At 44.3% G+C, this 25348-nt stretch overlaps 1 protein-coding gene across 1 annotated transcript; it reads left to right on the top strand.

The window, feature by feature from the left end:
* Positions 1-1513: 1513 nt before the first annotated feature.
* On the top strand, positions 1514-10391 carry LOC120921805 (alpha-1,4-N-acetylglucosaminyltransferase-like). Its single transcript, XM_040334307.1, has 2 exons — positions 1514-1656; positions 9633-10391. The coding sequence occupies exons 1-2, from the start codon at positions 1514-1516 to the stop codon at positions 10327-10329; spliced, it is 840 nt and encodes a 279-aa protein (XP_040190241.1). The 3' UTR covers positions 10330-10391.
* Positions 10392-25348: the final 14957 nt, after the last annotated feature.

The raw sequence follows: 25348 nt of genomic DNA, 5'->3' as shown, positions 1-25348 counted from the left end.
TCACCATCGCATTGAAATCCGCGCCGAAATCCTCTGGCGATGACGTGTCGCGCCGTCGCCGCGATTATGACGCTGTCATATAAGGAATTCCACGCATGCGTCGAATCATTACGACGCATGCGGGGGATCCCTTCGGACGGATGGATCCGGTGAGTCTATACAGACCAGCGGATCCATCCGTTGGGATGGATTCCAGCAGATGGATATGTTCTGCATGTCAGCAAATATCCGATCTGCTGGAATCCATCCCAGGGGAGAAATATCCGCGGAAACAGATCTGCTGGAGTGTACACACCATAGGATCTATCCGCTGAAACCCATTCGCTGGGATTTTTCAGCGGATGGATTCTATCGTGTGTATGGGGCCTAAGGCAGTGTTTCTCAAACCTTTTTCTGTCAAGGCACGCTTTAAAATTATGAATAATCTCGGGGCACCCCTTAAAATTATGGAAAGCCTTGAGGCACCCTTTAAAATTATGGACAATTTCAAGGCACCCTTTTTTTTTTTTTTAACAACAAGGTTGGTCTTTATTAAGGCAAAAATGGTACAGTTTAAGGTACATTAGTCATCAATACAAAGCAGCATCGTAGGCAGACATGAGATACAGAATTCACAGCCGCAGGTGAACATTCCACAAGTCACAACATGGCAGGGGTACAGCTAAGCATATCCATCATGACAATTACCAAGCTTATCAGGCCGGGGACAGAGAGAGGGGGGGGGGGGGGGAAAGGGGGGGGGGGGCGGGAGAGAAGGCAGGGAGGGGGAGACAGTCAGGAGGAACGGGAATACAATATCCAGGCTTGCTCACAGAGGATTTATCCAAGGCCCCCACATCCGCTCAAATTTCAACGGGCAGCCCCTATTCATGTACGTCATTTTATACAGCGGGAGAACTGCATTCACCGCATCCATCCACCCACCCACCGTAGGGGGGGTTCTAGAGGTCCATTTTAGTAAGATCGCTTTTTTTGCGTAGAAAAGAAGTAGTGACAACAGCAGCTTAACATACCGAGGCCTCTGCTCATCATCCTGCACCCCCAGGAGCGCCAGCTCTGGGGAGATAGGAAGAGACAGTTGGAGGCGCACATTCACCGTTTCAAAGACAGCGGCCCAGAAGTCTGACAGTCTGGGACATGTCCAAAACATATGCATATATGTTCCCACCGCCGTGCAGCATCTCGGGCAGTTAGGTGAACGCTGCGGATATATCCCGTGCAGTCTCTGGGGGGTGAAGTACACTCTGTGCAAGAATTTGGCCTGAATCAGCTTATCTCTAGATGAGATCACCAGTCTATACCCATCCTCGAAGCACTCCTCCCATACCCCTCTGTCCAGGGACGGGACATCCACCACCCATTTGCCCCACAGAGCATCCATCTTAGGGGAGTTCTTACTAAGGATCGTCAAGTACAGAGTGGAGAGTGCTTTTTTAAGGGTGTTCTGAGCCAGCAAGTCCTCAACCAGGTCAGTCCGGAGGTCAGGGGGGGTCGGGAACTGGGCCCTGAAAGCATGCCGCAGCTGATGGTAGCGGAACAGCATCCAGGGCGCCAGACCGAAACGACTGGCCAGGGTCGAGAAGGGAAGCAGGGATCCCCCACTAACAATGTCCCGGAGGACCTTAATGCCCGAGCGCGCCCACACCTGCGGGTCCGGTATAGTGCGGAAGTGTTTGAGGTTAGGGTTACCCCACAGCGGGGTAAAGGGGGACCATCTGCCAGGGGATTGAAAACGACGTCTAGCCACTCCCCACACCCGCAACGTAGTCCTAGACGGACCCGGCAGCCGGGGGTACCCAGACGGACCCCGGTAAACCAGGTTGCTTAATTCGGTAAGGGAGCCCACAATAGCTGCCTCCAAACAGACCGCCGCATTGGCCCTGGACTGCTCAAACCACCACCTCACCGTAACTAGTACGGCGGCCCAATAATACACTAGTAGGTTGGGTAAGGCACCCTTTAATATTATGTGTAAGGGGGGGAAACTAATGCGCAAAACCACTCTAACCCAGGGCACTAAAAACGAATAATAATATGTGGATAAAAAGCGATAAAATAAATATGAAGGCAGCAGCCACTACTAAAAGATGCTTACGCACCAGCAATAGTATAAAATGAGGGGGGTGTAATGGCGCTTGCCACTTAAATAGTAAGCAAATGATTAGTAATGAGCACAAAATGACCAGTAAAAATGTGTTTCCTTATTCCTTGAAAAAACCTCCAAACATCAATACCAATGATGAGAAGGATGAATAACGTGAAAAATAATGAAAATCCAAAATATATGATTGACTAAAAACCATTTCGGTCATCAGACATTTTTCAAATAAATTTCCCAAAATTGATAATATATAAAAGTGAGAAAATGAATCCTTCAGTGAATAAATAGTGACATCAAACATCCAGTGTATATTACAATAAATAAAAAACTGCAAGAAAAAATGCAATAAAGAATAAATGTATCAAAAAAAGTCCATGTGCACAATCCCTGTGCTAAAAAATTTTCAATCAAAATAACGGTGCTTCAATAATATTTTCAAACAGTGTGTGGTGCTTCAAAAACAATAATCCAAATAATAAGGTGTTTCCAAAGTGCAGATGTGCTTGAATGATAGCTGTAATCCACCGTACAATCATTTAGTGTAACTGTGCAAAACCAACACCAGTGTATGGTAGTACAAGCCTCTCACCTTAGGAAAGGCTATATTGAGCCTATAATGATTGCTGAAAAGCCCAGCAGATATCTCTGCAGATCAATGCTTCCAGGACAGCCTTTTCTCCAAACTCCCAGCTGCAGATCTCACAGGTCCTAGCCAGAACACTCCCAGCATGGATGGCACTCAATAAAACACATATGATATCCTCATAGTGTAGTATGCAAACATAAGGTTTTAATGAGCAAAGGAAATGCACTTACATTTATAACGATTAAAAAAAAACATCAGGCAGCATGTAGCTGACAGGCGTGTGTCTCTGAGTAGTCTCCGTTCTCGGCCGCGAACGGAGATGACGTCACCGACGGCTCTCCTGAATCTTGACGCGTTGCGTGGCAGCCCGACGCCACTTAATCATAAGATAGAGAGCCGTAGATGCACTGGTGACTTTTATAATGCCGCACTGGGCACACGAACTCGGCGCCATATCAAATTAATATTTCGCTACCATGGTTTGAAATAAATAATAGAATGAGGAATCATCCGCTTGGAACAATATAAAAACAATTTAAAAACAATTTGTATCAAAACTATGATATTAACACTGACATATCCCTCTGGTGGTGGATAATAGTAATGTTTAGACTAAAAATAAATTCAATGTAGGCCAATGGTATTAAAGCACCCTCTAGTGGATAATAGAAGAGTCACAACCAAATATGTAGAATGGCCATAGCAGTGATAATATATTAGAATAAAATGGACTAAGAATGGTAAAAGTATTTAAAATGGAGAGAATAATAATGATGGGCAAGGAAGGAATAACTAGGTATGTTAAAAGTGATGGTCCGTAGAGGATGATGATAAAATATTGAAAAAATTGTATATAAAATATATAAAAATTACTATATAAATAACCTTTAAGAATATATTTTAAAAGGGACATAACAAGGTGACTAATATTTTGAGATAAAACAGTTAAGGTCAAACTCTATGTTATGTGCGTTGGGCGCCAAAGTGCACAATTTGTGAATCCAACGAGATTCAGCTTGACTGATTTTTTGTACCTTGTTGTCCCCTCTCCAGTGAGGTTTGTACTTCTCTATGCCCCATACTCTTAATGTGGAGGGGTCTTTATTATGATAACGCTCATAGTGGCGGGATAAGCTATGTTTAGGGAATCCATTTTTTATATTTTGTGTATGTTCACGTAATCGTTTCCAGAGTGGTCTTTTGGTTCTTCCCACATACTGGATTTTACATGGGCACTCCAAATGGTACACCACCCCTTCCGTTTTACATGAGATGAAATCTTTGATTTTATACTCTTTCCCTGTAAAACTTGATCTAAAGATTTCTTTTTTCTTTTTGCTTTCTTTCGTATGTTTACAAGTGAAACATGTTTTGCATGGGTAATAGCCTTTTTCATTGAAAAAAGAAAAGCTTTTCTTTTCAGGAGGATCCAGCACATTTTTAGCAATTAAATCTCTTAGGGTGGGGGCCCTCCTATATGTGAACAGCGGTTTCTCTGGGAGTATAGATGACAAATGGCGATCAGCTTTGACAATATGCCAGCCTGTTGGTTTTGCACAGTTACACTAAATGATTGTACGGTGGATTACAGCTATCATTCAAGCACATCTGCACTTTGGAAACACCTTATTATTTGGATTATTGTTTTTGAAGCACCACACACTGTTTGAAAATATTATTGAAGCACCGTTATTTTGATTGAACATTTTTTAGCACAGGGATTGTGCACATGGACTTTTTTTGATACATTTATTCTTTATTGCATTTTTTCTTGCAGTTTTTTTATTTATTGTAATATACACTGGATGTTTGATGTCACTATTTATTCACTGAAGGGTTCATTTTCTCACTTTTATATATTATCAATTTTGGGAAATTTATTTGAAAAATGTCTGATGACCGAAATGGTTTTTAGTCAATCATATATTTTGGATTTTCATTATTTTTCACGTTATTCATCCTTCTCATCATTGGTATTGATGTTTGGAGGTTTTTTTCAAGGAATAAGGAGTGAAACACATTTTTACTGGTCATTTTGTGCTCATTACTAATCATTTGCTTACTATTTAAGTGGCAAGCGCCATTACACCCCCCTCATTTTATACTTTAATATTATGGACAGCCTTGAGGCACCCTTTAAAGTTATGGACAATCTCAGGGGAACCCTTTAAAGTTATGGACAATCTCAGGGGAACCCTTTAAAGTTATGGACAATCTCAGGGGAACCCTTTAAAGTTATGGACAATCTCAGGGGAACCCTTTAAAGTTATGGACAATCTCGGGGGAACCCTTTAAAGTTATGGACAATCTTGGTCACCCTTTAAAGTTATGGAAAATCATGAGGCACCCTTTAAAATTAAGGACAATCTTGGGGGAAACCCTTTAAAGTTATGGACAATCTCAGGGGAACCCTTTAAAGTTATGGACAATCTCAGGGGAACCCTTTAAAGTTATGGACAATCTCGGGGGAACCCTTTAAAGTTATGGACAATCTTGGTCACCCTTTAAAGTTATGGAAAATCATGAGGCACCCTTTAAAATTAAGGACAATCTTGGGGGAAACCCTTTAAAATTATGGACAATCTCAGGGCACCCTTTGAAATGATGGACAATTTCGAGGCACCCTTTAAAATTATTGACTGCCTCGGGGCATGCTTTAAAATTATGGGCAATCTCGAGGCACCCTTTAAAATTATGGACAATGTCAAGGCACCCTTTAAAATTATAAACAGCCTTGAGGCACCCTTTAAAATTATGGACAAATTCAAGGCACCCTTTAAAATTATGGGCAATCTCGAGGCACCCTTTATAATTATGGACAAATTCAAGGCACCCCATTCTAAAGAGTAAAAACTATTCTAATAGTTTTACATAATGCAGAAACATCCACACAAGTAGGACACCGTAATTGATCCGATCTGCGTGTGTCCGTCGGCTCAGCGGGGATCCCCAATTCACATAGGGGGGGGGCCAGGATCTGGGGGTTCCCTTTGTTAAAGGGGTCTTCCAGATTCTGATAAGCCCCCCGCACGCAGACCCCCACAACCACCGGGCAAGGGTTGTGGGGATGAGGCCCTTGTCCCCATCAATATGGGGACATCCTCCCCATGTTGAGGGCATGTGGCCTGGTGCGGTTCAGGAGAGGGGGGGCGCACTCTGTCCCCCCCTCTTTTCTGCGGCCGGCCAGGTTAACGTGATAAGGGTCTGGTGTGGATTTTTGGGGGAACTCCACGCCATTTTTTTTCAATTTGGGGTGGAGTTCCCCTTAAAATCCACACCAGACCTGAAGGGCCTGGTATGGATATTTGGGGGGAACCCCACGTCATTTTTTTTTTTAAATTAATGGCGGGGTTCCCCTTAATATCCATATCAGACCTGAAGGGCCTGGTAATGGAATTTGGGGGAACCCCCACACTTTTTTTTATTTTTTATGAATGAATCATCTCTGTAATTGTCAGAGCCGACAATTCATTAGAGCCGCAAAGCCGGTTTTAAATGCCTTTTTTTCTTTCAGAAATTACACTTTGTGCAGGGACAGTTCTATGTACGGGAAACATGCGCTTTTTCACATGCTGACTTTACACCCCCCTAGGTACGAAATTTAAAGTAATATTACACTTTTATTGTTTCACTTTTAGCATTATTAAATTCACTGCTCCTGAAAAAACGGCTGTTTTTAAAACTTTTTTTTGCATTGATACATGTCCCCTGGGGCAGGACCCAGGTCCCCAAACACTTTTTAGGACACTAACTTGCATATTAGCCTTTAAAATTAACACTTTAGGTTTCTCCTATAGACTTTAACAGGGTGTTCCGCGGCTTTTCGAATTTGCCGTGAACACCTCTAATTGTTTGTTGTTCGCCGAACAGGCGAACAGGCAATGTTCGAGTCGAACATGAGTTTGACTCGAACTCGAAGCTCATCCCTACTTTAAAGATGGATATCTCGGTAACGGCAGCAGCTGCTGCCACAACTGAGATTTCCATCTTTACTGAGAGCGGTCCTGTAAATGATAACGGTGGTCTCCGTGGCGGATTTGCCGCGAGATCACCATTATCGGTGGCGGGAGAGGGCCCCCCCTCCCGCCGTTCTCCCATGCCCTCCGCCGCTTACCGGAGCCGTTGGTAGCGGCGGAGGCGATTGGGTCCTGTCCCCTGGTCGGCTGGGATACGAGTGAGGGCAAGATGGCCCCCACCCGTCCCCATAGCATAGCAGGGCGGAAGAGACTTCAAAACATCACTTCTGTCCATGCCCCTAAAGCAATATTTTCTAGTTGTCATTTTTTTCAAATGACAATTTTTTATTTTTTTTTGCATTTAAGTCTAAATATGAGATGTGACGTATTTTTGACCCCCAGATCTCATATTTTAGAGGACCTGTCATGCTTTTTTCTATTACAAGGGATGTTTACATTCCTTGTAATAGGAATAAAAGTGATCCATTTTTTTTCAGTGTAAAAATTAATAAAAAAAAAGAAAAAGAAATAAAAAGAAAACCCCAAAAATCTTTTTTTAAAGCGCCCCGTCCCGACGAGATCACGCGCAGAAGCGAACGCATACGTGAGTAGCGCCTGCATATGAAAACGGTGTTCAAACTACACAAGTGAGGTATCGCCGCGATCGTTAGAGCGAGAGAAATAATTCTAGCCCTAGACCTTCTCTGTGGCTCAAAAGATGCAACCTGTAGAATTTTTAAAATTTTGCTAATGGAGATTTTTAAGGGTAAAAGTTTGACGCTATTCCACGAGCGGGCGCAATTTTGAAGCGTGACATGTTGGGTATCATTTTACTCGGCGTAACATTAACAATATATAAAAAAATTGGGCTAACTTTACTGTTGTCTTATTTTTTAATTAAAAAAAGTGCGCTTGTAAGACCGCTGCGCAAATACGGTGTGTAAAAAAGTATTGCAATGACCGCCATTTTATTCTCTAGGGTGTTAGAAAAAATATATATAATGTTTGGGGGTTTCAAGTAATTTTCTAGAAAAAAAACTGTTTTAGTCTTGTAAACACCAAATCTGAAAAACAGCCAAGGTCCTTAAAGGGTCACTAAAGGATTTTTTTTTTTTTAGCTAAATAGCTTCCTTTACCTTACTGCAGTCCTGGTTTCATGTCCTCATTGTTCTTTTTTGCTCTGATGTTGCTGTAAATCTCCTCTGTTCTGGACACTTCCTGGTTGTCTGTTTCCTGATCACCACAGTACTGGGAGATTTTAGTTTAGTTTCGTTTTCAAACCAATACTGCTCTATGGCACTGTCCAGCACAGAGGCAGGATAACATGCTAAAACGAAACTAAATACAAAAACGAAACTACAGGTACATTATATGATTGATTTTTATCTATTTTTAATAGTTTTTAAAAGGAATCAGTTAAAGCGGGAGTTCACCCCAAATTTTTTTTTTAACCTTAGATCGATGCTCATTTTGTCTAGGAGAATCGGCTAGTTGTTTTAAAATCGAAGCTGTACTTACCGTTTTAGAGAGCGATCTTCTCCGCCGCTTCCGGGTATGGTCTTCGTCACGAGTAGCCGAAAGAAGCCGAACGTCGGTGCGGCTCTATACGGCGCCTGCGCACCAACGTTTGGCTACTTTCGGAAAATCGTGACGCGATGGATGTGACCGTCGGAAGCCTGTCGGAAGACTGTCAATCAAATAGGAACGCCCAGTCCCGCAGCCCATACCTGGAAGCGGCGGAGAAGATCGCTCTCTAAAACGGTAAGTAGAGCTTTGATTTAAAAAAAAACTACCCGATTCCCCTTGACAAAATGAGCATGAATCTAAGGTTAAAAATTTACATTTCCGGGTGAACCTCCACTTTAACTATTATGTCTCTATACCCTCTAAACAGTCATTTCAGCAAAACATTTTTTTTCCTTTAGTGACCCTTTAAGTGGTTAAAACTACTCGCGGCTATAGAGAATTGTCGGATCCCGGCAATACAGATAAAAGTCTTAAAAAACAACAACATGGGTTCCCCTCTAGTCCATTGACAGGCCCTTTGGGTCTGGTATGAATATTAAGGGGAACCCCAAACCAAAAAAAATGTGTGGGGGACCCCCTCAAAATCCATACCAGACCCTTCAGGCCTGGTATGGATTTTATGGGGAACCCCGTGAAAAAATTAAACAAATGGCGTGGGGTTCCCCCCAAAAATCCATACCAGACCCTTATCTAAGCATGCAACCTTGCAGGCTGCAGGAAAAGAGGGGGGACGAGAAGGCGTCCCCCTGACGCAAGTAACAAAAAAGTAAAAAAAAACACACACAGCTCGGGACAAGTCCTTTAATAAAAAAAATTCCAATGCCGTTATCCTTCTATGAGTCCGACCTGCCGCTACAAACAGTACCGCCTCCACAGGAGGCACCCAGCTGAATGATGATGTGCGAGCCATCTGACAGCTCTTAAGTACCCGAGGGCGGGGCCACCCATGATGTGGACAGGTGCCCCCAACCCCCTCTGACGCATCACAAGAAACCCCCGTTGCATCTGAGGGGGTGCGGTCACCCGTGACACTACGGGGAAGCTGCCGGAAACCCCATTGCGTTAGAGGGGGCAGGGTCACCCATCCACATCACGGGTGGCCCTGCCCTCAGTTACTTATGAGCTGTCAGACGGCTCACGCGTCATTCGGCCGGGTGCCCCCTATGGAGGCGGTATCGTTCGTAGCGGCGGGTCGGACTCGTAGAAGGATTACGGGGGTGGAATTTTAATTTTTTTTTCTTAAAGGACTTCTCCCATTGAGTCCATGGGCGGAGTCACGGAGCTCGCATCGGGCGGGCACGCATCCACAATGCCACTTCTTAAAGGGGATGTATATATATATATATATATATATATACGTCCTTTTGCGCAGCCGTGCTATTCTGCCGACGTATATCGTCGTGCGACGGTCGGCAAGCAGTTAAAAACAAATGAGGGGATGAACTTGGTTACAACTAAAAAGTGCAAAGATAAAAAAAAAATTGTCTGTGAATATATTTAAATTACTGGAAAACTGTTATTTATCTATTTATTTTTACTTATTTCTAATTGGCTCTCAATTTTACTTGCAGGTTAATCCAGCAAAAGAAATCTACTGGGCCCACGTCAGTTCTGATGCCTGCAGACTAGCTTTGCTTTGGAAATATGGTGGCATTTACATGGACACTGATTTCATATCACTTCGACCCAACCCACATCACAACTTTCTGGCTGCAGAGTCAAAGCAGTATTCCAGCAATGCTGTTCTGGGTTTCTCTTCCCAACATGAGTTTATCTGGAAATGTATGGAAGACTTTGTTAAAAATTATCATGGTGAAATTTGGGGCTACCAAGGGCCACTTTTGTTTACTCGTATTCGAAATCAGTTTTGTAGTATGGCTTCCTTTACTGGTAAAGAGGATTTTATGTGTGGCAATATCACTATCTTGAATCCTGGACATTTTTATCCTATTGAACCGGGATCATTTAAACGGTACTATGAGGTCTGGGACAAAGAACCGACCTTTGACACTTGTTATGCTCTGCACCTTTGGAATTATGCAAATCGAGGGGATCATAGGGCAATGGTCCCTGGAAGTAATACACTGGTGGAGCATCTCTACCAAAATAATTGCCCTTCGGTATATGCGGAATTAGCTAGAAATGGGACCTCATTATAAAGTGCCCCTACTTTCAAACATCCAACTTACAAACGACTCCTACTTGCAAACGGAAGGAGATAACAGGAAGTGAGAGGAAATCTACCCCTGTCTTTTCATGTGTTAGTGATATAAATATGCAAATCACAAGTACACCTTGGTGAAAAATATTTTTTCTTACCACCCTCCCCACCACCACTCTAGCACAAATCTCTCTCTCTTTAACAACGGGCAATACTTACCTTTATCTACCATCTCTTAATCTTCCACCTCATAACAACTGGTTGAGTATGATCCCTCTGCATGCTGCTTTCTGATTGCTCTTGCTAATGCTGTCAGAACATTTTGCGTTAAAAGAATATACATATAGGCCTTTATATTATGCATATTATGTATTTTTCATATTTTTCCTATTCATATATATATGAACAATACTAAAGGCATTTTAGATCTTATTTTCTCTCTAAGAGGTTAAAATCAAATCCAAAATCTCTACAGCGGTTTTCTGCCTTACAAGAAGGCATTGTTTTTCTGTATCTTTATCCCAGACCATGAATTTGAAGGTTTGACATCTGTAGAAAAGGGGAGATTAGTACAGGCTGTGTAGGGTCATCTTTGTATAATGAGACCAAAGGGCTTATTCACAATTCCGGTGGAATTATATATATATCTTAATTGTTTCTTTCTAATATCTTAACAATATATTAGTAATTTATATATAAACCCGTTTAATACATATACTGTATATTATTATTCTTACAAATGTGAGATCCTAAGGCCCCATACACACGAGAGGATTTATCCGCAGATACGGTCCAGCGGACCGTATCCGCGGATAAATCCTCTCGAGGATTTCAGAAGATTTCTATGCGATGGCGTGTACACACCATCGCATTGAAATCCGCGCTGAAATCCTCTGCCGATGACGTGTCGCGCCGTCGCCGCTATTATGACGCGGCGACGGGCGCGACGCTGTCATATAAGGAATTCCACGCATGCGTCAAATCATTGCCTTTGGACGGATGGATCCGGTAAGTCTGTACAGACGAGCGGATCCATCCGTTGGAATGGATTCCAGCAGATGGATTTGTTGAGCATGTCAGCAAATATCCATCTGCTGGAAATCCATCCCAGGGGAGATTTATCCGCGGATAAATATCCGACGGAGTGTACACACCATAGAATCTATCCGCAGAAACCCATTTGATGGGATTTATCTGCGGATAGATTCTATGGTGTGTATGGGGCCTTAGTGTCAGAGATATTGAGAACCTTTATTTGTGGAGTGTTTTGCTTAGAGTTACTTTTCAAATGATCTCACTTTCCTAGGAATGTTAACTACTCATTAGCAAAATGTGGGATACGTTTTCCCAAGACATAAATTTAAACAGTTGCCGGTGTGTCTGGGTTTATTGTCATTTCTTTGACATCGTTTAACAAGTACTTGTTTTCCACCCAGCTAGGTTGCCTTGACAGCCTACCTAACATAGCATCATTTGACATTGTCAATGACGTAGTAATGTGAGATACACACCCACTTCTTGGGTGTGTTAAAAAGTAATTGCAGAGAACACAAGGGGGGTCAATCTTTGAGGGTCACTGATTGGGCTCTCGAGCTCTAGACGAACTCTCTCTCTGAGAGGATCTCTGAAGGAAGCTGGAAGGGAGAGATTGAATGCAGAAATGTAGCAATGGTAAAAGAAGTCCCTCTTGGGACTTTGCTTCTCAAACAAAAAGAACTCTTAAATACTGGTGTAGCGCCTGGGTACTTTATGGTACCGATGCTAGTTAAATTTAGAGGTAGATCAGAGTGTAGTTAAACTCTGATCCAGATTGTTAAGTGCAAAACACGGTCTCTGTCTCAGCTGGGCTGTGCTGTGGGCTATTCTGTTGTGCTGGGGTGTTCTTCCAACCCCAGTGCTGCAGGTGGCAGCAGTGGAATCAGGGTTTGGGTGCTCTTTCCCAGCAGCCAATCAGGAGGGTTTGACCTCGCTGTGCATGCAGGGGAGGGGTATTTATGAGGCAGACGCCATTGGTTCTGGGTCTTCTTCTTCGAGTGTGGCACCCACCTTTAGGGTGACCACATCATGGCCCCCCCGGTGATATGGCCTACCTGGCCGGGGCATGCGGGCCACGCGTTGTTCCTGGTTCCGGGACCATGTTGGCCCGGAGCATCTGAACAGTGACGGGACACAGTGGGTGACTGGGTTCCCACCTTTGAGGATCCTAAGCTGTACTGCTGTTTGGTGGGGAGTCCGTCTGAGGAGCGCCATTGAGAGGCTGACAATCCAAAAGGGCCTCGACAAACCACCGGGGATCAAGGTAGCCAGACACTGAGGGATTGATCACCTGTCAGTCGGTACCTGGGCGACAAGTTGAAGGAGATCCAGGCATAATTCATCTAAGGAGGGATATCTCTGTGATTACAATCCAGAGAGGACCTGTGGCAGAGGTATCTTTCTGAGGCTCACCAAGGAGGGTCTGTGGCAGAGACTTATCCTACAATTGTCAGAGTGATACTCCGGCTGCCAGGTCAGTGAGAGAGGCCTGTCCGGGTACACTAAACCCACTCAGGCAGGAGTAGCGCAGAGAAGTGTTACGTTTGGGAGCAGGACTGTTTCCCTATCATCACGCCTGAATCTGCTGTTCTCTCTTCTTCAACTTTACTTTCCTCACCACAAGTTTACAGAGCACAGCAAAGAACACCTGTTGCGGACATTCCTTTACTTCTACCAAATGCAATACGCATCATTTACCCCTAGGAATTCGGGGGAGCCATGAGGTAAATGTGCCACCCAAAACAACCAGCAGCTCCTCCGGGGGTAATGCTACACTGGTCTTGTATAAATGTGTTTATTTACCTTTTGGTAATTGAATATTTTTTGCATACACATAACTAAAACCATTTAAATATATTTGGCAAGGCAATTTGGAGTTATCTTATTTTTAACTGTAGTATGAAATAATTACCGTATTTATAGGGGTATTGCGCGCCTAAAGTGGACCCGCATTCCTGTAAAAAAAACATTTTAGTACTTACAGTTTTGGTGTCTTGCGCGGCGTCCATCGGCGGCCTCCTCGGGTCCGGCTGCGGCTTCGGTGGTGTCCTCCTCGTTGGGTCTGGCGTCTTTCTGCGGTGTCCTCCCCACTCGATCCCCGCTTCCCGTGCTGAGTTTGAACTACTGCGCTGGCATATACCAAGCGCAGTACACTCGTGTATAGTCGGGCAGGCTCGGCTCCTCTCGCGGTCACGTCCTGTACGTCCAGGACGTGACTGCGAGAGGAACCGAGCCTACACGAGTGTACTGCGCTCGGTATATGCCGGCGCAGTAGTTCTAACTCAGCGCGGGAAGCGGGTATCGGCGTATATCTCGCACCCGCGATTTTGCCCTGAATTTCAGGGCAAAAAAAGTGCGCGGTATACGCCGATAAATACGGTATATTCCAAATATTAAGAGACATACACAATTTTTGTTTGTCTTTAAAAAGCTAAATGCCAACAGTTGTACAATGGTTTTAGGGTGATGTGTGTATAAAATAAATTCTCTCTAAACTTAAAATAAGCTTGTATGTATTGTCAAGCGTGTGTAAAATATGTCCTTTGATATGTACACATATAAGAAGTAAATAAGGAGATCTGTTTGTGTTGAGAAGAGATAACATAATGTAAACAAGAGTATTTACATGAAGCCGTGAAGTCACGGAAGGTTATTTTACGAGTTACCAGGTTTTAAATATACAAGGGTGATTTAAGTAAGATCTGTGAATATACCTTGTCCTATAATGCAAATATTATCTGAACATTTAACCATCATGTATCTCTGATTGTAGAAGTATATCAATTATTTGTTCTATCATGAACTATACCTGATTTTAATTTTGCACTATATCTTTAGTTAATAAATAATATATATATATATATATTAAGCAATATTCATTTGTGTTACTTGTCTTCAAAATAGCACGGATAAAATAATTTTGGATTTCTTGTTTGATATTGTAGGAAGATGTGATTCTCCCAAAGCACAGATTTACATATTTCCATAAATACAATAATATTTTCATATTTCAGTATAGACGTTCTGACAGTATATGGAGGCGCTATGCTGCGATACGTCAATGGTTCTGACAATGCTATTGTTCTGTCTCTAGGACAGACAGCTAAACCTTCCTGCTCCATAAACTTTAGATACCATATTTGTTTTGATCCTAAATTTATAGGAACAAGCTAGGTGAAACTAAAAATTGATAAAATAAACATCAGTACAAATTTTCATATGTAGCACTACCCCCGAAGGAGCTGCTGGTTTAGATTTGGGCCTGCACTCTGCTTGTCAACCCCTGAAGTTTGGCTCGATCCCCACCTTGGCACAACTGGACAATAATATGATTGTGGAACCCAAATGGCAATGAGGGGACCTCAATGATACCACACAATAATAAATGCAGTTAATTATTGTTACCTTGATGTTGGTCACCTGCCACTCAGCTGCAATAGACAGAGTCCCACACAGATATAGCTTAACCAGTGGTAAAATATTTACTGGGCATAAAATAAATGGAACACTGGTTACACAAATTGCATTGACTACCCACAGCTCCCTGTAAAAGTCAATGGGACACAACTGGTTCAGAATTTCTTTGTCATAGGACCCACATAACATAACCTGGAATCAGACCTGAGTGAGTGTATGGTGAAGGAATCTCCCAATGCATTGACATCAGCACTGGGACACCTCTCCACCAAATCCCACACAACTCTCCCGAACAGTAAAATAATAAGTGATGCAAGCAGTTATATCAAACGCCATAAGTTCACAACTGTATGGCTCCCTCTAGTGAACAACTCAACTGGTGTGTGTCCCGCCGTGGCAACTCCTGGGAACAGAGAAACTGATGACAGTTCCTTATTTTGTGTCAGTCAATCTTCTGCTAGCTCAGTTGGTGCACTTATCTATTTGTATTCCAATAAACAGGGTGAAAAGAGAAAATGATCACTTGATGAGAATAATGTAGTGATAAAAGGAACGCTAGTTCTCCCAAGTCGTTGTTTTCTGCTCATGTGTCTTTACTTGCGGCACTGCAGACGCCAGCAAGTATCAGTAAAACTATAGTAGCCTCGCTCCTGCAACACAGTTAACTATGTTGGTAGGCAAGTGCCCTCTCACCACATGAGATCTCGCCTTGCCGGTGTTCTCAGTCCGGAACTTACCTTTGGTTCTCAGTCTCTCTGTAACCCAAGGTCCCTGGTCCTCCACGCGGTCTCTCGCTGGATCCCACTGGATAAGTGGCTCCGGATGTTGTGAGGTGTGGACCCGTCCCTCTCTGGTTCGGTCGACAAGGCCTGTCCACAGGGATCCCTCCCTGGCTAGGCGATCTGCTCTCTCTCTTACTCTAGGCCCAGGCTTCTCCGGCCTAGACACACCTGCAGCAGGCCTCTTGCCTGTTGAAAGATGGTGTCCTGAGAGAGTGGGGTGAGGCCTCGCTGGTCTTAAATAAGTTCTCCCAGCAGGCTGTGCATTTCTGGTAGCACCGTGACCTTGTGGGTAATGCAGTCTCAGTCCAACCCTCGGCCATAGAGTCTCTGTCTCTTGTACCACAATGCCCATAATGCTTTGTCCTTGATATAACTGAACCAAACAAACTTCAATAATATAGAACACACCCAACACCAGAGGGAGCCAAATTTCTATTCAAGCACAAAATTGCAGTCTGTTAAATGCATGCATGGTAACACCTTACTACCCATCTAATAGACAATAAAGTGCAGGTTGGTCTAGGCAGATGTGTCTGTGAAGAGCTTCTGCAGTCCAGAGGCACATACAAGATTTTTGCACTCCCCAGCAGCCCTGCCTTGCTCTCTCCGCAGACTCCTGAGTCCCCCAGTCTATCAGGGAGCCACCTGAGGCCATTAGCGCGGCGCTCCTCTCTGCTCTAGCCATCTGAGGGACAGTCCGCGGCTCCGGCCTGTGCATGAGGAGCGGTGCCCACCTTTCTTCACCTGGCAGCTGTGCTATAGCTGTCTTTTGGCTTTCCTGCACCATCCTTGCATGATCAGTGGGGCTGTCCAGGTACCGGCGCCCCCCGTGGGACCACTCCTGTGTGCTACCCTGATAGATCATTGGGGGATCCAGCAGGTGAGTCACAGGTATCTTGCTACACCCAGGCGGACGCCCGCGGCCTCCCCATCTCTTCTGTACCCGACCAAGACCCCACCGCACAACTGGAACATCCCGGCCGGACAGAGTGCGGCCCTAGTTGGGGATTGCAGTGGGTTGCTTCTCCATTTGTGGCATGGTTAGCGGCCGTGGCCCTGTCCCCAGAATAATGTGTGGCGGCCATCTTTCTCTACCCGGCTGCAGTGTTACTGGGGTTTCCCTAACCCCTCTGAGCGTGAATCACCCTCTGCACTATTGTCATAGATGCCCAGCCTGTCCTACTGCCACCAGCAGTCCTCATCGGGAGAACTCCTCTGATTTCACAGCTGCCTGAAGAGCAGTTCTCAGCATCAATCCTGTGAGTAGCGGCCAACTTTGTAAAGGGTGTGGGTTGAGTGTCCTTATAAGATCCGACACCTCATCCCTTATTTTGGCAAAATGCAAAGAAGGGAGGTTGAATAGGCATTATAACGGTGCCTAGTGTATAGAAGCTACAGTTTTTACTTAAAAAATATAAATGTTATTACATAAATATACAGCAAACAACAAACATGAGGTGCATAAAATAGAAGCAGAGTGATATACAGACCGTAGTACTGGCCAAAGTATCCATATGCTTGGAATGGTCACTGATGCATGTCAAGTCCCTACATGTTTCGCCAAACAATGGCTTCTTCAGGAGATAATATAATAATCAGTGTTTATAGTGGTTCTGGTAACACCTACATGAAAATAATAATAATACCTGCATGAAAACCCAGTAGTTATACTTAGCCTTGATATCCACAAGGCCTTTGATAGTATCAGTTGTTCCTACTTGGAACTATTACTCCCCAAATATGGTCTTTGCAATGAACTCATGCATGGTTTTAGAGCTTTATATAAAACCCCTCAAACTAGAATTAAACTTCCAGGTGAAAATTCTGAGTTCTTTGCTTTAGGTAGAGGAACTAGACAGGGGTGCCCCCTTCCCCCTCTCCTTTTTGCCCTGGCCATCAAACTAGGGTGACCACATTTCCAAAATACCATTTAGGGACACCCCTCTTCCCAAAAATCAGTGTGTGCTGTAACGAATCACAGCACAGTGATTGGACACAAGTAGGGGGCGGGGACTGTGTTCCTCCAAGCATTCCCGGCCAGGGAAAGTACTGTCAGTGGGTAAAGCAGCGATGTGGCGGCCATTTTTGGGGGCATCAGATTGGGCTGGGGGGTGGCTGTGTCAGTTTCATTCTGGGACACTGTATTGTCCTGGAATGAGGATGCCTGGGACAGACCTGCAAAATGCGGGACTGTCCCAGGCTATCCTGGACACATGGTCACCCTTCATCAAACCCCTCGCTTGTGCCATTCAAAATGTTAATATTAAAGGCCTAAAGGACTTTAAACTGAGACTAAATGCCAATGTTTTATTGTTCCTTTCAGACCCCTTAATACCCCTTCCAAGCCTTATCAAGGAACTAGAAACATTCCAAGATCTCACCGGCCTAGGGGGGTTAACTTATCCAAATGTACTGTAATGCTTATAAATATTCCATCAGTGTTGATGGCATCTTTGCAGGAGAGATTTTCATTCACCTGGACTTCACACTTTTTTTTAATATTTGGGCATCCTCCTTACCCCCTCTTATAAAACTCTTTATCAAACCAATTATCCACCGTTATTCACAAATATTAAAACACTACTAAAATGATGGTCTAATTATCACATCTCCTTTTTGGGGAGAATAACTGCTCCCAAAATGGTGATCTTACCTAAACGACTTTTTTATTTGAGAGCATTACCTATACTGATCCCTAAAAGCACTTTAGACTCTCTACAAAGAGAAATTAACACTGAGACTCGGGTGATCACAGAACCCAGTAAGGGGCCGGTCCCGGCCCCTTACCACATGATCAGCTGTCAGCCAATGCCAGCTGATCACGTGATATAAACAAAGCTCTGTAATCTTTTTTTTCTCCTCACGCTAGCAGCATTAAGGGAGACCTATCATTGCTCACCAGTCCCGCCAATCAGAGCCCACCAGTGCTGCCTTATCAGTGCAGCCCATCAGTGTACATCAATGAAGGAGAAAAATTGCCTGTTTTATATTTTGTTATAAAATTTTGCAAACAGTTTTGCAAATGTTTTTATGAATTCAGCCTTTTTTTTTTTACTTTCCTCTTTTTTATTAATCTTTTACAAAAATACATTACAATACATATATAAAACACACATAGTATACATATACATATATACACCACACATAAACGGTCTCAATACTAGTTGTTTTAGGGAATCTACTTATCCAATATAAAACATACCCAGTCATATTTCCCATGTGTTCTAATTCCACTAGTTAGGGAAATCATGAAGGGAAAAATAAAATAAGGGGGGGGGAGGTATAGAGGAGGGAGAGAGCAAGGAAAAGGGGAAAAGGAAAAAAAGGGGGGAGCAATTTCTAGTGCTACCTGGAGAAAAAAAAAAAAGAAAGGACTCTACTGTGATATTTTGTGTATTAAAAAAAAAAAAGGAGAAAAGAAAAAAAGATAAAAAAGAGGGAATTTCTAGTGCTAGTGCTTCATAAAAAAAAACTGTAGTGTGATAATATATATATATATGAAAAGGGGGGACACACAGGGGGGAATTTTAAGTCTAATGCTTCTAATGTAAAAAAAAAACTGTACTGTGATATTTTGTGTGTATAAAAAAAAAAGCGGGAAAAAAAGAATTTCCTGACGCCAGACATGGCAGCATTATATATGATCAGGGCCGGATTAACATAGGGGCTGATGGAGCTGCAGCTCCAGGCCCCTTTCTCAAGATAGGCCAATTTTCCCCCTAAAAAAAAAAAAAATCAGAAAAAAAAAAAGAAAATCGACTTCGGGGGGTTGTAGCTCAACGACCAGAGGTCACAGAAACCCCACATTTGGGGGGTAAGCAGATGAAGGCCTACCCCACAACTAATCAAAATATGGGACGGCTATCATTTATGGTTCCGGAGATACGGGCCTGCTTACACAGCCAGTCAGAAGCTACATACAGAGTGGCCAGTATAAATACAAGCTGACACACTACAGCAGACTGAGAGATGAGATCACAGGGCTTATAATAATTATTTGTATATTACTCCCTTACCACCCAGGCCAATTCTGACACTTCTCTCCTACATGTAAAAATCATCATTTGTATTTTGCTAGAAAATTACTCTATGGTGGTCTTTGCACTTTTTATGTTGCACGGTATAGAGCTGCACGATTCTGGCTAAAATGAGAATTGCAATTCTTTTGCTTAGAAGATAGATCACGATTCTCTCACCATTCTTGCAGGGTAACATCATCTTTCACATTAAAACAAAAAAAATGGGCTAATTTCACTGTTTTGTTTTTATGTTTTTTATTATTCATTGAAATGGGCAAATGCAGTGTGACATAAAATATTGCAGCAATAGCCATTTTTATTCCCTAGAGTCTCTGCTAAAATATATATCATGTTTGGCGGTTCCAAGTAATTTTCTAGCAAATAATATTGCTTTTTAACATAAGAAACAAGTGTTGGACTTTAAGTGGTTACATTTCCTGCATTTACACACAGAAGTTTGATCTAAGAAGATAGTTGGTTACAATGTTTCATGTTGTTACAAACTTGGGGGATTTGTTCTTTACACACAGAAAGAAGTTTATCCCTTTGATCTAAGAAGGAAGCGTTAGTTACATTGGGGTAGATTCAGTAAGCAATTGCGTCTGTGTATCCATAGATACGCAGCGTAATTGCTAAGTAGCGCCGGCGTATCTTCTTTCTGTATTCAGAAAGCTTGATACACCGACTGTAGCCTAAGATACAACTGGCATAAGTCTCTTATGCCGTCGTATCTTAGGGTGCATTTTGACGCTGGCCGCTAGGTGGCGCACCTGTAGTTGTCAGCGTAGAGTATGCAAATTGCATACTAACGCCGATTCACAAACGTACGCACGGCCGGAGCTCGTTTTTTACATCGTTTGCGTATGTCGTTTTCGCCTAAAGGCTGCTCCTGCTATTAGGAGGCGCAGCCAATGGTAAGTATGGACGTCGTTCCCGCGTCGCGATTTTCAAAGTTTGCATCGTTTGCGTAACTCGTTCGTAAATTGGCGCTGGACGCCATTTACATTCACGTCGAAGCCAATGACGTCCTTGCGACGTCATTTACCGCAATGCACATCGGGAAATTTTCCCGACGGAGCATGCGCAGTACGTTCGGCGCAGGAACGCGCCTAATTTAAATGATCCACGCCCCCTATGGGATCATTTAAATTATGCACGCTTACGCCAGCCCCTTTTACGAAACGCCGCCGCAAATTACGGAGCAAATGCTTCGTGAATGAAGCGTAGCTCCAGTAATTTACGGAGGCGTAGCGTAAAAAAGGTACGCTGCGCCGCCGTATCAGTGCGCGCCCCTACCTGAATCTGGGCCAATGTTTCCTGTTAAAAACTTGGCAGACTGCCCAGATATTTTCTTTTGACAGCTGAAAGTCTCTCCACTTGTTATATGAAAGAATCGGCAAACTCTGCATTGAAGATCGTCAGGGGGGTTGAATCGAAATCACGATTTTTTTAACAATTAATTGTGCAGCTCTAGCACGGTATTTGCGCAGCAATTTTTCAAACATTTTTTTTTGGGAAAAAAACTGTTTCATTCATAAAAAAAAACACTAAAGTTAGCACGTTTTTTTTGGTATCCTAAGCGATGTTTTTATTTTTTTTAGGTTACATGTTTAGAGTTACAGAGGAGGTCTAGTACTAGAATTATTGCTCTCGCTCTAACGATCGTGGCGTATGTAACCTGTGTGTATCTGGCTCTGATACTACCAGTGCCTACCCAGCCACTGACTAGTATCTGTCTCCACACACCCTCTCACCTGCTGACCTGTGGATGGGGGAATCACTCCTGCAGTGTTATTGTGTTCTGCCAGTGCGTACAATGATCAGTGTTGCTAACTATAGCTGGCAGCACTGATTGTTTTGGGAAAAACCTAACAGACTGGTTGTACGCAAGTTGATTAATAGATTGACTTGTGTAAAACCAGCTAGCCCATACATAGATGGACTATGGCTGGTCTCTGCCTAATTGGCATAATTTCAATCCATGTATGACCAGCTTAATCACTACACAGTCCCTAAACATCCTTCCACTCCTGTACATAGTGCCCACTGTCATACTCTCCACACTTCTCTCCTATACATAGTGCTCACTGTCATACTCTCCACACTCCTCTCCTGTACATAGTGCCCACTGTCATACCCTCCACACTCCTCTCCTATACATAGCGCTCACTGTCATACTCTCCACACTCCTCTCCTGTACATAGTGCCCACTGTCATACCCTAGACACTCCTCTCCTGTACATAGTGTATGATTATAAAATCCCTATTTTCAAATTAGGCTAATTCTTTTTATGATTAGAATTAGAGTTGAGCGGACACCTGGACGTTCGGGTTCGGACCCGAACCCGGACTTTGAAAAAAATGTTCGGGTTCGGGACCGAACCCGAACCCGGACTTTGACCCGGACCCGAACCCCATTGATGTCAATGGGGACCCGGACTTTTGACTACAAAAATGTCTCTAAAAAACTAAGGGAAAGTGCTGGAGGGCTGCAAATGGCAGCAAAATGTCGGGAAGAGCATGGCAAGTACTCTGGAAATAAATGTTGATAGGGAAATAACTTAAAATAACATAAAAAAATAAAAATAAAAAATATAATGATTTTGACCTTGGAGGACGAGGTCCATACAGTTTTGTTCAAAATTATTCAACCCCCCCAATGCTGTAAAGGGTTTTAGGGAATTTAGTGTACATTTGTAATTGTATTCAGAATGAAATCCTGCAAGGACTTCATAAAGAACCATATGCAACTAATATGACATCAATTGGTTTTGTAATACAGTATTAAATGCAAAATTGAAGGCAAAGGGCACTGTTGAAACGCTACCTGGTCGTGGCAGAAAGAAGATGCTGACTTCGACTGCTGTGCGCTACCTGAAGCGTAGAGTGGAGAAAAGTCCCCGTGTGACTGCTGAGGAACTGAGAAAATATTTGTCAGATGTGGGTACTGAAGTTTCTGCTCAGATAATACGGCGCACACTGCGTAATGAAGGCCTCTATGCCAGAACTCCCAGGCGCACCCCCTTGCTGTCTCCAAAGAATAAGAAGAGTCGACTGCAGTATGCCGAAAGTCATGTGGGCAAACCACACAAGTTTTGGGATTGTGTTCTGTGGACTGATGAAACAAAATTAGAACTGTTTGGGCCCATGGATCAACGCTATGTTTGGAGGAGGAAGAACAAGGCCTATGATGAAAAGAATACCTTGCCTACTGTGAAGCATGGCGGGGGGTCAATCATGCTTTGGGGCTGTTTTGCTTCTGCAGGTACAGGGAAGCTTCAGCATGTGCAAGGTACCATGAATTCTCTTCAGTACCAGGAGATATTGGATGACAATGTGATGCAGTCCGTCACAAACCTGAGGCTTGGGAGACGTTGGACCTTTCAACAGGACAATGATCCCAAGCATACCTCCAAGTCCACTAGAGCATGGTTGCAGATTAAAGGCTGGAACATTTTGGAGTGGCCATCGCAGTCACCAGACTTAAATCCGATTGAGAACCTCTGGTGGGACTTAAAGAAAGCAGTTGCAGTGCGCAAGCCTAAGAATGTGACTGAAGGTGGAAGCGGCGGTGGAGGAGGAGGAGGTAGCCAACACAGCAGGTTTTGGTTTTTAATTGATTTATTTTTTAAATTAGGGTAAACACCAAAATAGTGAGACAGATCTAGGGTTGCTACCTCATCCCTTTAAACCTGAACACAGAGTAATTACACAGGTTCTGGGGCTAATCTAATGTCGATAAGGCACCAAGTGAGTTTAATTAGCAGCACCTTAATCAGCCAGAGAACCTGTGTGATTAATATGTTTTTGCTTTGAAAGGGATGAGATGGCAACCCTAGAAAGATCAGAAAAAAACAATGGCTAGGTAAGGCCGGCCCGGTGTCTATTCTGCACAAGGTACGAACAAGTCCTCTGGGATCCATGCCTGGTTCATTTTAATGAATGTGAGCTTGTCCACATTGGCTCTGGACAGGCGGCTGCGCTTGTCTGTGATAACGCCCCCTGCCGTGCTAAATACACGTTCAGACAATACACTGGCCGCAGGGCAGGCCAGCACCTTCAAGGCGTAAAGGGCAAGCTCAGGCCATGTGCCCAATTTGGAGACCCAGAAGTTTAAGGGGGCATAGCCGTCATTCAGTACGTGTTGGGGTGTGCTCACATACTGCTCCACCATGTTGCTGAAATGCTGCCTCCTGCTAAAATGTTCCATATCAGCTGGTGGTGCTGTTTGTTGTGGCGTGCTGACAAAGCTTTTCCACATTTCGGCCATGCTAACCCTGCCTTCTAAGGTGCTGGCGGTGCCCCTGCTGCGTTGGCGACCTCTTCCTCCTCCTCTGCCTTCGCCTTCTGCTTCCACTGTGCCCCCGCTGCCAGGTGGGAATTGCACCAGCAGCGCGTCTACCAGCGTGCGGTGGTACTCGCGCATCTTGCGTTCACTCTCCAGTGAGGGGATTAAGGACGGTACATTGTCCTTGTAATGGGGATCCAGCAGCGTGGCCACCCAGTAATCAGCACCTGTCATTATGTGCGAAACACGCCGGTCGTTGCGGAGACACTGCAGCATGTAATTGCTCATGTGTGCCAGGCTGCCCAGAGGCAACGAAAAGATGTCCGCTGTGGGAGGTGTATCATCTGTGTCCTCTGTATCCCCCCAGCCACGCACCAGTAATGGCCATGAGCTGGTCTGGATGCCATCCTGCTGCGAACATGGTTCCTCCTCCTCCTCCTCCTCCATGTCTTCCTCCTCCTCATCCTCCACCGCGTCATCCTCCAGAACTGTGCCCTTGCTGGACAATTGTGTACCTGGCCTTTGTTGGTGCACAAACCCACCCTCGGAGCCACTTGTGAATGACTGCCCTGAAAGTCTTGCAAATGATCCCGATTCCTCCTCCTCCTCCTCCTGTGCCACATCCTCTTCCATCATCGCCCGTATTGTTTTTTTAAGGAGGCATAGAACTGGGATAGTCACGCTGAGAGCGGCGACATTGGCACTGGCCATGTTGGTGGAGTACTCAAAACAGCGCAACAAGGCACACAGGTCTCGCATGGAGGCCCAGTAATTGGTGGTAAAGTGGTTCTGTTCCGCAGAGCGACTCACGCATGCGTGCTGCAGCTGGAACTCCACTATCGCCTGCTGCTGCTCGCACAGTCTGGCCAGCATGTGCAAGGTGGAGTTCCACCTTGTGGGCACATCACATATGAGGCGGTGAGCGGGAAGTCCGAAGTTACGCTGCAGCGCTGCCAGGCGAGCATCAGCAGGGTGAGAACGCCGAAAGTGCGCACAGACGGCCCGCACTTTCTGCAGCAGCTGTGGCATATCGGGGTAAGTTTTCAGGAAACTCTGCACCACCAAATTCAGCATATGCGCTAGGCAAGGGATGTGCGTCAAACCGGCTAGGCCCAGCGCTGCTACGAGATTTCGCCCGTTATCGCACACCACCAGGCCCGGCTTGAGGCTCACTGACGCCAACCACTCATCGGTCTGTTGTTCCATGTCCCTCCAAAACTCCTGCGCGGTGTGTGTTTTTTCCCCCAAACAGGAAAGTTTTAAAACTGCCTGCTGTCGTTTACCCATGGCTGTGCTGAAGTTGGTGGTAAATTTGTTACACTGACTGGATGAGGAGGCGGTAGAGGATGAGGAAGCGGAGTAGAAGGAGTTAGGAACAGGAGGCAAACTGAAGCGCCCTGCAATCCTCGGTGGTGGAAGGACATGCGCCAAACTGCTATCCGCCTCAGGCCCAGCCGCCACTACATTTACCCAGTG

The sequence above is a fragment of the Rana temporaria genome (genome assembly GCF_905171775.1).
Source record: "Rana temporaria chromosome 4 unlocalized genomic scaffold, aRanTem1.1 chr4v, whole genome shotgun sequence".
NCBI lineage: Eukaryota > Metazoa > Chordata > Amphibia > Anura > Ranidae > Rana > Rana temporaria.
Note: the sequence above shows the minus strand (reverse complement) of the source record. Positions and strands in the feature narration are given on the sequence as shown.

Bases quoted from the DNA above. Each gene is read 5' to 3' on its own strand.
- LOC120921805 (XM_040334307.1), top strand. From the start codon at position 1,514: ATGCCGCAGCTGATGGTAGCGGAACAGCATCCAGGGCGCCAGACCGAA. The intron at 1,657-9,632 runs GTATAGTGCGGA...ACAACTAAAAAG, and splicing joins CGCCCACACCTGCGGGTCCG to TGCAAAGATAAAAAAAAAAT.